This window comes from Spermophilus citellus, assembly GCF_964194105.1.
Source record: "Spermophilus citellus genome assembly, chromosome: 9".
NCBI classification, from domain to species: Eukaryota; Metazoa; Chordata; class Mammalia; order Rodentia; family Sciuridae; genus Spermophilus; species Spermophilus citellus.
The window spans coordinates 50049743-50066558 of record NC_138191.1 but is presented as its reverse complement, the minus strand read 5'-3'; the positions used below and the strand labels follow the sequence as shown (position 1 = coordinate 50066558).

The 16816-nt window shown below is 37.1% G+C and overlaps 1 protein-coding gene across 2 annotated transcripts in view; it reads right to left on the bottom strand.

Annotated features, from left to right (window-relative positions):
- The window catches only part of DBT (dihydrolipoamide branched chain transacylase E2), a 52656-nt gene that overhangs the window by 20717 nt on the left and 15123 nt on the right, over positions 1 to 16816 (bottom strand). The window contains exons 1-3 of one of the 2 annotated variants that reach the window (XM_081308868.1): positions 11525 to 11650; positions 6475 to 6656; positions 3609 to 3730 (exon numbers count right to left, since the gene is read on the bottom strand). In XM_081308868.1, the coding sequence (XP_081164994.1) occupies positions 3609 to 3620 (12 nt within the window). In that variant the 5' untranslated portion in view covers positions 3621 to 3730; positions 6475 to 6656; positions 11525 to 11650. Of the gene's footprint in view, positions 1 to 3608; positions 3731 to 6474; positions 6657 to 11524; positions 11651 to 16816 lie in introns of those variants that run through there. The other variant, XM_081308867.1, reaches the window with a different exon arrangement.

The window sequence follows — 16816 nt, the reverse complement described above, 5'->3', positions numbered from 1 at the left end:
CCTCACACAGTGTGTATTAATTTGTTAGAGTCATACCTCATTTTCTTTGTATTAGTGCATCTCGAGAAGATGATGACCTTTTTTCATTTGTTCTAATTAGTTATACATGACAGTAGAATGAATTTTGATACATCATACATAAATGGGGTATGTATAACTTCTCATTGGTCTGGTTGTACATGGTGTAGAGTTACACAGATCATGTATCATATGCACACAGGATAATAATGTCTGATTCATTCTACTATCATTCCTACCGCATGCCCCCTCCCTTCCCTTCTGTCTAGCCCGCAATACCTCTACTTAGAAGATGACTTTAAAAGAATAAAAAATTTTATCCTGTCAACATGAACTTTATAACAAGTGGACTCTGAATTTCAACAAAAATTTTTAAGGAAATGCAAACAACTATAAATGCCATTGATATTTAGTTTTAAACTCAATTCATAATTATTCAAACTGCAAGAAAAGAAAAAAATGACTTAGGATAATAAACTCCAACATTTAATTTCTAGTAGTCATACAAATATTCTAGTCATTATATGTATCTTTAGGAGGTCATGTAGGAAAACCAAACCATGTATTTCTTCTACAGGTGATCTTTCTATACATTTAAGAAAAAAGCTGGTAAAATATTTTATAACTTTTAAAACAATAAATCATTATTTCATCTGATGTCCTAAATAACCTAGTGTGTCATATTAAAATTTCTGTTTTCTTCCCACCCCCCCACTTCAGATGTTTCTTTCAATTGAATTGACTATTACACTTTTAAAGTTCTGAAGTAGCCAACAGACCACAGAAAGACATTTCTTTAGGCTCCTGCTTGAAACCAACAGCTTCAACAAACTGCTGGCCTTGATTCAGGGCCAAAAAATTTCTGTTTTCTATTATGCTAAATGGTCTTCATATTTGAGTACACTTAACGATTACATACAATTTCATCAAGGGTATATAACATAATTTATATAAGCATTTCCTTGATTTTGAACACATATATACTTTCTAATGTTTGGCTATATAAAACACAAAGAAGAAAATGTCCCAGATTATTTTCTTGGGATAATTCCCCAAAGGCAGGGTAACTAGCTGAATGAATATGAACATCTTAATGATTTCTATTACACATTCCCAAAACAGCTTTAAAAAAAAATATAGGGGCTGGGGATGTGGCTCAAGTGGTAGCGCGCTCGCCTGGCATGTGTGCGGCCCAGGTTCGATCCTCAGCACCACATACAAACAAAGATGTTGTGTTCGCCGAAAACTAAAAAAAATAAATATTAAAAAATTCTCTCTCTCCTTACTCTCTCTTTAAAAAAAATATATATATATATATATATATATTTTATTCATAGTTGGACATAGTACTTTTATTTTATTTATTTTCATGTGGTACTGAGGATCGAACCCAGGGCCTCATACATGCTATGCAAGCACTCTACCACTGAGCCACAAGCCCAGCCCACAGCTTTTGTTTTTTCCCCACTGCAACTTAACTACTTTTCTCAAGAACAGACCAACAATTCTGCACTGTGGGCCGCAGTGGAAAGAACTCAGGCTTTGGAATACCTATTTACTTTATTGACCTCCCTGACCTTTCTCATCAGCAAAATGGGGATAATCCAAACCACCCCTATAGGGTTGTTTAATTATTAGAGATAATGTGTGTTTGGTATCTGACCTGTATGTGCTCAATAGTTGCAACAGTGATTGCTGAGGCAGTATCTGATGACTGAGAACACTGGTTTTGAAGTGAAATTGACTCACTGTTACATTCTGGCTCCTTGGTAGTATTAGCTATGTGAATTTAGACTAGTTACTTTATATCTACAAGTCTGAGAACAGCTCTCTATCTCACAGGGTTAAATGAGATAATATATAAATACTTATGGGCTTCATTATACTCTCCATTTGCTCACTAACTGTGCAATAGTTTGGATCTGGAATGTCCCCCAAAGGCCCACGTCTTAAAAGATGTGCTCCCCGGTTTTGGAAGATGGTGGAAACTTTGAAGTGGGGCTTAGTGGGAGGTCTTCCAATTGTTGGGGATGTGCCTAAGGGGGGACTGTGGAGCTTGGTTTCTTTCTTTCAATTCACAGCCATGAGGTGAATGGATTTCCCCTACTGCACACCTACCATGACGTACTATGCTGCAACAGGCCCAAAAAACTGGGGCCAATTGGTCATGGCCTGGAAACTCTGAAACTGAGACCAAATAACCTTTCCACTTTTTAAGTTGATCATCTCAGGCAATACAGATTGGCAAAGGGAATACAAATGGTTTGCCTTCTTCCCTCTAAGCAGTACAATTCTGTGGTTCTCCCAATCTTTCTTGGATCAGAGCCTATCCTTGCTACTACATCCCATTTCTCCTTTTCCCTTTCCCATACTGCTTCTCTCATTCCCTTCATAGATTTTTATTCTTTTAATACATGAATCACAGACATCCAAATTCCTACTTCAAGTTGTATTTCTAGGTCAACTGACATAAGATACTGTTATGTATAAATGCTCTGTTATTAGGCTATAAGAAAGAATAAAAACACACTGCTCGGGCTGGGGATGTGGCTCAAGCGGTAGCGCGCTCGCCTGGCATGCGTGCGGCCCGGGTTCAATCCTCAGCACCACATACAAACAAAGATGTTGTGTTCGCTGAAAACTAAAATAAATAAATAAATATTAAAATTTTTTAAAAAAATAAATAAAAAATAAAAAAATAAAAACACACTGCTCAATGTTAAGTAATAAATTCATAATCCCTTCTTACCTTTCTCAAGTGCTGTTTTGCCACTAAGACTTTTTTATTTTATTTTTTTAATATTTATTTTTTAGTTGTAGTTGAACACAATACATTTATTTATTTATTTTTTAATGTGGTGCTGAGGATCAAACCAGGGCCTTGCACATGCTAGGCAAGCACTCTACTGCTGAGCCACAATCCCAGCCCCAACTAAGACTTTTTTTAATATATTTTATTTTAGCTGTGGATGGACCTTTATTTTTTTATTCATTTATTTATATGTGGTGCTGAGAATTGAATCCAGTGTCTTACATATGAGAGGCAAGCACTCTACCACTGAGCCACAACCCCAGCCCCACTACCAGTTTTTTTTTAATATTTATTTTTTAGTTATAGTTGGACACAATACCTTTATTTCACTTATTTATTTTTTATGTGGTGCTGAGGATCGAACCCAGGGCCTCATGCGTGCAAGGCGAGCGCTGTACTGCTGAACCACAATCCCAGCCCCCTATCACTTTTTAATAACAGACATCTTCTTTTTTCTTTTTTTTTTTGGTATTAGGGACTTAACCCAGGGGCTCTTAACCACTGAGCCACACACACCTTTTTATATTTTATTTTGAGACAGGATCTCACTAAGTTGCTTAGGTCCTCACTAAGATGCTAAAGCTGGCCTTGAACACACAATCCTCCTGCCTTGGCCTCCCAAGCAGCTGAGATTACAGGTATTCACCACCACACCCTGCCATTTTCATCTTTTGTTAATCCTAACATAAGCCATTTCATCCTGCATAGTTGGCCACTTTTTCCAGATACAAATGTATACATTTGTGCAGTTTCAGACTTAGATATTAAGAGAACTAACATTGTTTTCCATTGCCAGGCGGCGAACTGCAGGGGTTGCCAGTGTTTTCTGGCCCTTTATCTCCTGGTGTATGTGTTCATCGTGGGACACAGCAGGAGTTTCAACAACATCTTCTTCTGAATCTGGAAACAAGAAAAATTTTTTTACAAAGCTTAGTGGTCTCTAATATTTAGTCAAAATGCATAACAGTGGTTATAGTTGGGCTACTTTAGAGTGGGAAAACATGCAACTACACCAATGGTAGGCATAGAATGGGAGGTAGGTACCAATACCTAGTATTGTTTAAGTTATAATTACAGGAACTCCAATACTAACTTGGATGATACATATTTGCTGAAATAAGGGAAATGTATAAATATCCAAATGTATCATATAGCAGAGTTATTCTATATTTTTTCAAAACATCTAGTAATTCACTGCTATTCACCTTCCTGGAAAATATTTTGTGATAATATAATACTATAATACTGCCTTTTAGAATAACATGGGTATATATGAGAAGTAACTCATATTATTGTAATAGTCATGTAGTTGTTGGATTAAAGCTCTAATTAATAAAATAGGGCCTTACTACACAGCACTTCAAATAATTTCCATAGTGTTTTTACACATATTTTATTCTTTGATTATCACAAAAATGCTAAGAACATTAATCTCAGGGAAGAGATTGAGAGGTTTCTCAATAAACAGGGAAGATTTCTCAATTTTACCAATGTAGAAGAGACTAAGAATGGCATTGAAACTAATCTGAAATAATTTCATCACTTTGTTGGGTTGATGAAATTTTAGTGGTTCTAGCATTGCATTCTAATATTTAGATTTCATCTCTTTTTTTGTACTTGGGATTGATCCTGGGATACTTTACCATTGAATATTACATCCCTTTTCCCTTAAAAATTTTTTTTTTTTTTTTAAATTTGAGTCAGGGTCTTGGGATAGGGTCTTGCTTGAAGGTTGCTGAAGGTCTTGCTAAATGGTTGAGGCTGGCCTCAAACTTATAATCATCCTGCCTCAGTTTCCCAAGTCACTGGGATTATAGGCATGTGCCATGATGTCCAGTAAATTGGGTTCATTTCTTTATCCTGGGCTGCCTCACATGAAATGATAAAACAAAATAGTAGGAGCAAAATATTTTACAAATTATATTTCAGCCAGGTATGGTGGTGCACACCTATAATCACAGCTACTTGGAAGACTGAGGCAGAAGGATTGCTTGAGACACAAGTTCTATACCAGCATGAGCAACAAAGCAAGACCCCATCTCAAAGAAAGCAGGGGGGGTGCTATTTTGTTTTGTGACCTTCTGCAGGAAACCATCCGTGAAATACAAGAGGACCTTCTCTTGGCAAGAAAGCCAGGAAAGGATAGGCCTGGCATCGGGAACTTCCCATGGCTCTTGGGGGATGACAGATCACCCAATGTATGTGACCTTCCCCTCTGCTCTGCTAGAAAGGTTCCTCATAGTAATGCTGAAGATGGACATAACCTGTTAGGAACTGAACAACCCACCTTTAACCTTTTTTTGGAAAAAAAACATTCTGTAGAATCTCTTTGATGTCTCCGGATATAAATGAAGCAGGCACGGGCTCCATTTTGTCAGAAGGTGGATGTCTGTCAGCTTACCCCTCCTGTCCCCACTTTCTGTGTTCTGTGGGGTTTTTGCCGCTCTATTTTCAGCCAGGTGTGGTGGTGCACACCTATAATCACAGCTACTTAAAAGGCTGAGGCAGGAGGATTGCTTGAGACACAAGTTCTACACCAGCTTTTCTTTCTCAGCCAGCCCATTCCACCGAGGGGAATCCCATTCCCACCACCGCTTGGGAGGTAGGCGGGAATCTTCTGAGGTAGGGAGTTAAATATCTGCCACCAGAGGGTCTACCTATTGTTTCAGTTTTCCACTATAACATTATTTTAATGAATTACCTTTTGGAATAACATTCCCTGCTTATACGTTCCACAGGTGCTGATGCTATGGAATGCTGAGCTCTTTACTTTCACTCTGGTTTTACTTCTTTATTGTTCTCTCTCTTCTAAAGAAGTCTGGGTTTTAAAAGAATGCTTGTACATATGAGTGCTACTATTGTTTGGGTGTGCTTTGAGTCTCCCCCAAGAGTCAGTGTAATAGGAAGCTGGGTGTCTAGGGTGGCAGTATTATGAGATACTGTAGAAACTTTAAGAGGTTTAAGAGGCTGTGGATGAAGCACAGTAGTAGAGCACCTACTTAGCATTTGTGAAGCCCTAGGTTTAAACCCAAGCACCATACACAAAAAAAGAGGTGGGCACTCCGGTCATTGGGGGCATGATCTTGGAGGGTAGTTCCTGTGCAACCTTTGAGTTCTCTCTGCTCATGGTTTGAAATATGCCAATTTGCTCCTAGACACACTCTGTGGTGATGGGCTGCCATCTGTGACCCTTACCAGAGGCTAAACCAATGGGGATGCCCAATCTTGGACTTTAACCCTATAAAACTTTAAGTAAACTTCCTTTCCTATAAAAACTGCCCATATCAGGTATTTTGTTATCGTTATGAAACACTAATACACGCTATCCCATTATGTTAATCTTTGTATACACCAATTTTTGTTCTTAGTGACTAGTGTTTAGGACTTGAATCTTTAATTCTTGAGAGTTTTTCTGTTTTTTGAACACTAAGATTTTCAGAAGGCAGGCTTCCTAATAAATGAAATTTTACTATTCATGATATCAAAAGAAAATCATGCATCACTAAGAACTGTTTCTATTTTCTTAATTTTGTCTTTCAAACACCCAACCCAGATCCTGTAAGTTGGTAAAATTATAAGTTGTTCCAATGACAAAAAGACAGCAGTAATCAATTTGGTAAAAGAGATGAACATAGTTACAGTACCTTTTAAAGCTTCTGTTTCTATGTCCACTAATGGCTTCCCCACATAGGCAATATCATCTAGATTATAATAGAGTTTTTTAATGACTCCATCATAACGACTAGTAATAGTAACAGAAGCTTTATCACTTTGAACTTCACAGATGCTATCAAACTGAGACACTGTATCTCCTTCTTTAACATACCTAAAAGAAAAAGACATGAGATACTTTTACATGGACAATCCTAATTAGAGATCATCCTAACAATTAAATGCCATGCCATGCTGCATCGGTATCCATTTAGCCTAGCAGTTATTCCCAGACAGTGCACCAAGGAATGTTTCAGAGAAGATGATGCTAGCTTCCAGAGTCTCTTGGATATACCTCCAAGAAATATTAGTTTCTAATATTTAACCACTTATGGATCTATAACCCATAAATCCATTGTATAATTAAACTTCCAGATTTTCTACCTGACCCATTTCTTGGGAAAAAAAGTTTAAAAATGTATTTTTAAATTGAAATTTTTCTCTTTACTATGTTATAAGCATTCTAATCTTAAAAATCTAAAACCTGAAACATTGTAAGAGTTGACATGTTGCTTAAAAATTTTCAAATTTTGGATCCTTTTGGATTTTAGACTTTCAGATCAACGGTGTAAAGTCTGTAGTATTCTAATACATAAAAAACTCAAAAATCTGAATTAATTTTGGTCTCAAGCATTTAGGATAATGGATACTAAACTTATGTTAGTCTTTTTAAAACTTTAAGGAATGCTTATTATTTCTAGAACTAAGTAAACAAATTGTCTTCAATTAGTTTTGTGAAATAACTAATTAGTCAATTAATTATTTTTTAATTTTTAAATTTGTTTCAATTAGTTATACATGACAGTAGAATGCATTTATGCACTTTGATATATCATACATAGATGGGATATAATTTCTTATTTTTCTGAGGGTACATGTTGTAGAATCACAGTGGTCATGCAGTCACATATATACATAAAGTAGTTCTCCTATCCTTTGAATCTCCACATCCCCTTCCCTCCCCTCCCTTCACTTCCCTCTACCTAATCTATGGTAACACTATTCTTCTCTAGTGCCCCGCCCCCCTTATTGTGAATTAGCATCCGAATATTACAGAAAACATTCAGTCTTTGGTTTTGAAGGGGATTGGCTTATTTCGCTTAGCATGATACTCTCAAACTCCATCCATTTACTGGCAAATGCCATAACTTCATTCTTCTTTAAAGCTGAATAATATTTGCTGCACCCGTCCCGACTCAGGCAATGGCAAGGCCCTACTGAGGTGGATGGCGCAAGGCGTCCATCCTCTGGAGGAGCGCAGTATGTTTCTGGGAATGGGCTGGTTTGTTTTTGTATTCCTTTAGTAAGTATAGTTGCGATTTCTCATATGACCATTAAGTATGAAGGAAAAAAACATGACTTTCCCAATTAATGCAACTACTTCTAAAGAATAGATCTGTTTGCTCTAAATGCAATGATTCAGCTGTGGAACATAAATTGTTAATGTCTAATGAAAAACTCCCTGTATTCCTGTCAAGGAAGTTTTTGAGAAATTAAATTAAAATCTTGAGAAGAAGAATTAATGTTAAGAAGACAGATTAGTGCTTAGTACTGGCCAACTTGTTCTTGTTCCTGTGCACAATGGTTTGTGCTCTTACTCCTGTTTGATTAAAATTAATAACAAGTTAACCACTTGCCGTAACCATGGCACCAGTTCTAGTCAGTAAGTCAAGAAAGAATAGTCAAGATATAGGCCAATAGTTTGGGACATTTCTAACTATTATTGAAAGTTAACTAAGCAGAAACAGCTCAAAGCAAAATGCGAACTGAAAGTACAAATGCTTGCTTATGCCTAAGCCAAGAGACATTCTTCTTATCTAATTGTAGCTAGGTAATATTTTGTTTCTTTGAATAAGATTCCTGTTTTGTAACCACAAAGTACTGTGAGCCTGCCAAAATGAAAAGTATATATGGTCAACTTCACAAGTAAAGATTGAGATTCAGCACCTTCACTTTGGTGTCTGTGTTGTTTCTCCACCCCCCTTTCGCTGACTCCTCACCATCCGTTCGTCTCCTGAGACCCGCTGTTGGAGCTGGACTCCGACAAATATTCTATTGAAATATATATGCCACATTTTCTTTATCCATTCATCTATTGAAGGACACCTAGGTTGGTTCCATATTTTAGCTATTGTGAATTGAGCTGCTATAAACATGGACATAGCTGCATTACTGTAGTATGCTGATTGTAAGTCCTTTAGGTAAAAACCCAGGAGTGGGACAGCTAGGTCAAATGGCAATTAATTAATTTTTAAGACAGGAGGCTCACTATGGCTGGGCACAGTGTTGCACGCCTGTAATCCCAGCAGCTCAGGAAGCTGAGGCAGGAGGATGGCAAGTTCAAAGCCAGCCTCAGCAAAAGCTAGGAGCTAAGCAATTCAGTAAGCCCCTGTCTTCAAATAAAATATAAACTAGGCTGGGGATGTGGCTCAGTGGTTGACTGACACTGAGTTCAATCCCAGGTATCTGCTGAGAGCCACAGCTAAGTAAGAATGACGCGGGGCTGGGGATGTGGCTCAAGCGGTAGCGCGCTCGCCTGGCATGCGTGCGGCCCGGGTTCGATCCTCAGCACCACATACCAACAAAGATGTTGTGTCCGCCGAGAACTAAAAAATAAATATTAAAAAAAAATTCTCTCTCTCTCTAAAAAAAAAATAAGTAAGAATGATGCATGGCAATTTCCTTGTCAGCCTACCCCATGTTGCTTAGAGGGAGGACTCTCCATTGTGGAAATGGGCTTGCCTTGGACCCAGGTCATTTGCAGTGACATTGCATGAAAGGTGACCTTGCTCAAGGACCAGGGCGGATCCGGTTTAGGGTTTAGGGCAGATCGGGTTTAGGGCGGTTCCAGGTTTAAGGTGGACCCTGCTGGGAATAGGGCGTATCCTGCTGCCTCAGGTACCCGCCCACTCCTTGAGTTCCCGTTCTCGAGGGATTCAGAGAGTATTTTGGGATGCAGAGCTAGGTGGAGATGTGGAATTTCCCCAGAACGTGCGTGTAGAGGCCCGTGAGAGTTCGGGAATAAAGAATTGCTGTTTGAATCTACAAGGCTGTGAGTGGCTCGTGATTTTGTGCCCAGCCAGACTGCGGCAGGTATCCGAGCCAGAAAAAAAAATGTCTCACTATGATGCCCATGATGGGCTCCAACTCATGATTCTCTAGCTCAACCATGCCTGGCTTAGTTTTTGCATTTCAGGTATGACTTTTCTGTTTTCCTTTCTACAACTATTTTAGCTTGTCCTTGTACACCAGTCTATTTTTCATTTTTCATATGCTTTACAATGTTCATTACATGTCCTTAGCAAGCAGAACAAGGAGAATGGGTCCAAGCCTGAAATGCTACATGTATATTCTAATACTACTCTTGATGTGTCTGGCTCATTTCTGGCTACCATCAATTCTTCAAAATAATAATTAATCCATTCTTAATGCCTGCCTTTGTGTCTTAATCAGTTATCAGTCCTTTGCTAAAACATCAATCATGACATAAACACTAATTTTAAAAGCACATATAGGGGCTGGGGTTGTAGCTCAGTGGTAAAGCACTTGCCTCATATGTGTGAGGCCTTAGGTTCAATCCTCAGCACCACATAAAAATAAACAATTAAAAATAAAAAGATATTGTGTTCATCAACAATTAACTACTATTATTTTCATTATTTTATTATTAAATAAATAAATAAACTGGAAAAAAAGCACATACAGATAATTTTTATTTCCAGAATGGCAGAGTAACAACCTCCAAAAATCTGTTCCTCCAAGTAAACAACAAGTACACTGACAAAAATCTTTCATCTTTAAAAATTAACTTTTTAAAATTTTGGTAATTAAAAAAAAAAAGCTTACAAAAGCTGAGAAATACTTATTTAAGAAAAATGACTGATTCTCATTAAAAATAGTGAGTTCTATGGCATTCAAACTTGCCCTATTCTTATCCCCGTTTCCCTATATCATTGGTAGCCTTAAAAATCAGCAACTTCACAGACGAGGTTTGGAGCTCCATAAAAAATCATACCTCCAAAAAACTGTCACTATTTGACTTGTCTGGCAGCTAACTGAAAATGTTGCACTCACACAATTCAAGAGTTCCCTTTGCTGAGAAAAAAAGTCTATCCTCAGAGTGTTTGCTGAAAACCATCAGCAAAGGTTGTTTAAAATCTCAGATGGTTTAAGGAATGATAGACACTGGGACCAAAGATTGGCCAGAGATCTCACAAGGAAGTCGACCTGGGGAATGAGATGTTCATAGGAGGCTTTGTAAAGCTCTGACATATTCAAAGGGATCTGGAGCCATGAAATGTGTAGGGCAGTGTGCATGATTAACAGACCAGAGAGAACACCTCAGGTTGGCCCTGAGGCCCTGTGCAAGCAAGAAATAAAGGCTAAGAAAATGTTGTAAAATGCTACAGGCCAAGCAAGTACAACCTGCATAAAGAACTCCTTGGCAAAGGGATGAAGACTTACTGCTTCTAGATACTTAAGCAAGTCACTTTCTAATGATTAGTAATTCACCAAGTTAACTGAGTACAGATTTCAGTGGCCACACATGAAAGGGAATACAGACTTTATAAAATCAGTCTAGGAAAGTCACTAAGTAGAGAGCAGTCTCCCAGCCCTGCCCCGTCCCACCAAAGCAAAAGTCTGGGGAGGTGGGATCTGATTTCTAAATATGCCACAATACTGTATCTAAAATATCCAGTTTTCAATCAAAAAATTATGAGACATGCAAAGAAACAAAAAAGTATGGCCCTATACACAGGAAAACAAAAAATGTGGTCAATAGAAACCATCCTTGAGGAAGCAGATATTGGACTTATAAGGCAAGACTTTAAATCATCAATTAAAAGTTAAATCAATCATTAAAAATATATTCAAAGAACTAAAAGAAATCATGTCTAAAAAATTAGAAGAATGAGAAAATGATTTCTCACCAAGTAGAGAATATCAATAATGTGATAGAAATATATACATGAAAAAACACACCAAATTCTGGAGTTGAAGATTACAATGAATAAAATGAAACTTCACCAGTAGGGCTCAACAATAGATTCTTGTCAGCAGAAGAAAAAACTGGCTAATTTGAAGAAAGGTCAAATGAAAATTTCCATCTGAGGAATGAAAAGAAAAAAGAAGGAAGAGAAATGAACAGAACCTCAGAGACTTATGAGACACAATCATCAAGTATGTTAACATATACATTGGCATTTCAGGAGAAAAGAGACAAAGGGGCAGAATAAATATTTATAGAAATAGCAGCCAAAAATATCCCAGATTTGAAGAAAAACATTAATGTACACATGTAAAAAGCTTAACAAACTCCAAGAAGAATAAGTTCAAGGACAGCTACACCTAGATACATCATAATCAAACTACTAAAACAGAGTATGTTGAAAACAACATAAGAAAAACCACATACATATATAAGGAATTACCCAATTCAAGAAAGCTCTTAATATTTCTTTAAGAATTTCTTAAAAACAAATCAAATAATTTCTCATTTAAAGAACTATTACATTTTCATTAGGAATTAAATGACTTCCTTTTCCAAGAGCCTTGTACCCTATACTAAACATATGAATTTAAAGAAATAATAAGAGATAGAAATTTAGAAATAAAAAAAAAAATTAAATCTAGAAAGAGTAGTCCTGGTTCTGAAAATAAAGTATCAAAATGTAAATGGAGAGGGGCCTTTTCAAGATGGTGGAATAGAAGAAGTTGCTTTCCTGGCTGCTCCATGGAGTGAAACCAAGAAAGCACAGAGGCAGCTTCTCAGCAAGGTGGGTGAACAAAAAAAGTGGGGGGACTTTACTGGAATTTAAAATTGGAGATTCAAAGCAGAATGAGGACTCAGGAGGTTGGATATGATAAAATAAGGAAGAAATCCCCAGTGGCACAGCCATTGCCACAGCCTGGCTAGAAGCACGAGCCAGAGAGGTCCTCCGTGAGACAGTCGAGGCCGGGGCTGGACAGAGGCTGGTACGGAGGAATCAGCAGAAGCAGGTTGATTGGCTGCAGCCAGGTTCAGAGGGGAAAACTTTCGCTACAATTAATCAATCCCCCTGAATGCGGAGTTCAGAAAGTTTTAGAACTTTATACCCAGTGTGTAGCGGGAGGGGCTCAGAGGTTCACAAGCTACAGAAGTCCATATAACAGAGGTTTTTTCCTACTCTTCTCGGCTCCCAGCTCAGGCCAGGTTGTACAAAAATAACCCCCAAGGATGCTCTCTATAAAAATCAGTGCCTGGGAAAGAGTTTTTTCAAGGACCTAACTTTGAAATGCAAACACCTCTGAGAAAGCCTTGGGTTAAACTTTCTTGTCATACTCTTGCCTATAGGAATTCAGACTACAGGATTACTTCTCTCTCTCTGGCAATTCAGAGGGTGGAGCATCAGGCTCCAGATGACCCCACTGATAACTGCTGAAGAGAGAAACTGAGAATATTATGAACTTCAACGAAAAGAATTATTTGACTTTTTATCATGATCTTTTTCTCTGTTTAATTGTGACCTTAATGGTACATGGATTCTTATATGTATTCATATTTGTCTTTTTTCTCATTTCTAGCATTTTTGAAGCCAGTTATTTTTCATGGATTAGTTTTTTTGTGAACTAGGATGTTTGATTAGTATTTTAGTTTTGTATTATTTTACTTTATTTTTAATTTTTTAAAATTTTATATATATATATTTATTTCTCCTACCTGTTCCCCTTGATTCTCTTTTCTTCTGTTAACAGTCAATCTCTATTGTTCTTTGTCTTTCAATTTTTTTACTTCTTGTCTTCTCCTCCCTTAGAATCATCACATTCTATATCACTTCTGTTCTCTCCCTAGCCACCATTTGAAATTATAAACCCTTTTGCAAACTTGCTATTTTCATTGTTGGCAATAACTGATCATATCAGTTCTAAACAGAAATCACAATAAATATTGTGATAATTAACATTGTAGACGTCACAGTAGGAACTATTTGGTTTAATAGTGTATATTGCTTGCATTGGTTGTTGTTATTATTTGTCTCCCCTTAAACAGTGAGATACTGGAAACCTTCAGGGACACAATAAGTACATAGGGTAGAAACTACTGACTCAGATTCATTCTGTTAGATGGGTTGACACACAAACAACATGAAAAAGCAAGGGGACAGATTGCCCCAAACAAATCAAGATACTCCAATACAAAATCCACTGACACCACTGTGTAGAAGAAATGTCAGAGAAGGAGTTTAGAATGTACATAGTTAAACTGATCTGTGAAGTAAAGGACAGTATAAGAAATGAAATCAGAGAGAAAACATAGGAAGTGAAAGATCACTTCAACAAAGAGGCATATTCTGGGGGTGGGGGTGGGGAACAAGCAGAAATCCTTGAAATGAAGTAAACAATAAACCAAATTAAAAATTAAATAGAGCCAGGCACTGGTGGCACACACCTGTAATCCCAACAGTCTGGGAGGCTGAGCCAGGAGAATCAAGTTCAAATACAGCCTCAGCAAAGGAGAGGTACTAAGCAACTCAGTGAGACCTTGTCTTTAAATAAAATACAAAATAGGGTTGGGGATGTAGTTCAGTAGTTGATTTTCCCTGAGTTCAATCTCTGGTACAAAAAAAAAAAAAAAAAAAAAAAAAATTCAATAGAAAGAATCACCAACAGACTAGATCACTTGGAAGATATAACCTCAGGCAATGAAGACAAAATACATAATTTTGAAAATAGAGTTGATCATGGAGAGAAGATGTTAAGAAACCATAAACAGAACTTCCAAGAACTATGGGATAACATGAAAAGATCAAATTCAATATTTATTGGGATAGATGAAGGTTTAGAGATACAACCAAAGGAATGCACAATCTTCAATGAAATAATATCAGAAAATTTTCCAAACTTAAAAAAATGAAATGGAAAAATAAATATAAGAGGCTTAGAGGACCACAAATGTACAAAATTACAACAGACCCATACCAAGGTACATTATAATGGAAATGCCTTACATACAAAATAAGGATAGAATTTTAAAGGCTGCAAGAGAAATATATCAGATTACATATAGAGGGAAAACAATTCAGACCTCAGCTAATTTCTCAACCTAGACCCTCAATGCTAGGAGGTCCTGGAATAACATTACCAAGCTCTGAAAAAAAATAGATGCCAACCAAGAATCCAATACTCAGAAAAGTTAAGCTTTACATTTGAAGATGAAATAGAAACCTTCCCCTGTAATCCCAGCAGCTTGGGAAGCTGAGGCGGGAGGGTTGCAAGTTCAAAACCAGCCTCAGCAAAAGTAGGCACTAAGCAGCTCAGTGAGACCCTGTCTCTAAGTCAAATACATAATAGGGCTGAGGATGTGGCTCAGTGGTTGAGTACCCCTGAGTTCAATTCCTGGTACCCACACCTCCCAAACCTTCCTGTATATAATCCTTTGCAAATTTGAAAGGATATAATTTTAACCACTGCATCCTTTGTTCCTTTCAATGACTGCTCTGAGTAGGCACAGCCAGTACTGTTACTCTCATTTTATGGTCAGACAGGGACTCAAAACAAGTGAGTCACAGGTAAGACAGCTAAGGGGTTTCAAAGTCAGGCTTTTTTCATTTCGAGTTTGTTGCTCTTCTCACAATCTCATGATACCACTAAAGACATAACCATAAGAATTGTTTCTATTATTATAATTCTGTTCTAAGTCACAAAGCAGCAATGCTAAGAAGTACAGGAAAAGAAGTTCAGGTGGCTGAATCAGATCCTTAAAAAGTTTCTTTAACAGTGTAAAACTATGGTGTGGGAAAAATCTATTTATTCATCCTAACTGCTATTTCTAAAAATCTTTAAAACATTTAGTTCAGTACCCAGAGGTGGTATGATTTTTTTTGAGTGTTTTGTTTTGTTTGGTGCTAGGCCTTAAGCATGCTAAGCACATGTTCTATCACTGAGCTACCCCCACCTGCCTACCACCCTCCTCCTAACATTCCTAGGTGTTTCTTTTCCAGAGGGTCAAAAAAGAAAAAGAATAGAGGGTGATTAAGATAGTCAACAATTTTTTACTAGTTTGTTTGTTTGTTTTTTTAGTTGTTGATGGATCTTTATTTTTTATTTATTTATATGCCATGCTGCAAATCACACCTGGTGCCTCACATGCTAGGCAAGCACTCTACCACTGAGCAACAACACCAGCCCCCAGGTTTGGTTTTTTTTTTTTTTTTTACCTTTTTTAAAGGGATTTTTCTTTAAATAAGACTTTTAGCAAAATATTTTAATCTTTTCTAAACATATAGAAAAATTGTGTTAGGTAATGTTGAGTATTCATACTACAGTCATTTTCAGTATGGTTAAGAAAACTTCAACTACAAGATGATGTTTTAAAATAGTTTAGATGGAAATTATAAGTTCATATATATAAATACTTTTATTTATTCACTTAACTTGGGTGTACTGCAGATTGAAACTAGGAGTACTCTACCACTGAGCGGTATCTCCAAACCTTTTCATTTTTTATTTTTTTTATTTTTTTTCCTTTTCTTTTTTTTTTTTTATTGGTTGTTCACAACATTACAAAGCTCTTGACATATCATATTTCATACATTAGACTGAAGTGGGTTATGAACCCCCAATTTTACCCCAAATGTCATTTTTTATTTTGAGACAGGTTTTCACTAAGTTGCACAGGCTACCTTGAACTTGTGATCCTCCTGCCTCAGCCTCCCAGGTAGCTGGAATTACAAGTATTTGTCACCATGCGTGGCCACATTAAATGCTTTTAAAAACATATGGGGGGCTGAGGTTGTAGTTCAGTGGCAGAGTGCTTGCCTTGCCCATGTGAGGCACTGGGTTCAATCCTTAGCACCACATAAAAATAAAATAAACAAAATAAAATATTATGTCCATCTATAGCTAAAAAAAATTTAAAAACAAACAAGCAAACAAACATATGGTCCTGGGCTGGGGTTGTAGCTCATGGTAGAACACTTGCCTAGAACATGTGAGGCACTGGGTTCGATCCTCAGCACCACATAAAGATAAATAAACAAAATAAATATATTGTGTCCATGTATAACTAAAAAACAAATAAACCTACAGTCCTAGACTGGGGATGTAGCTCAGTGGTAGAGTGCTTCCTACAATGAGGGAGTCCCTGGGTTCAATCTCCAGCATTGCAAAAAAAAAAAAAAAAAAAAATCCAAAAGAAGACCATGTGGTCTTATATTAATTTAGAAGTTAATTCCTCTTAGTTGGGCACAGTGGCACACACCTATAATCCTAGTGGCTCAGGAGGCTGAGGCAAGA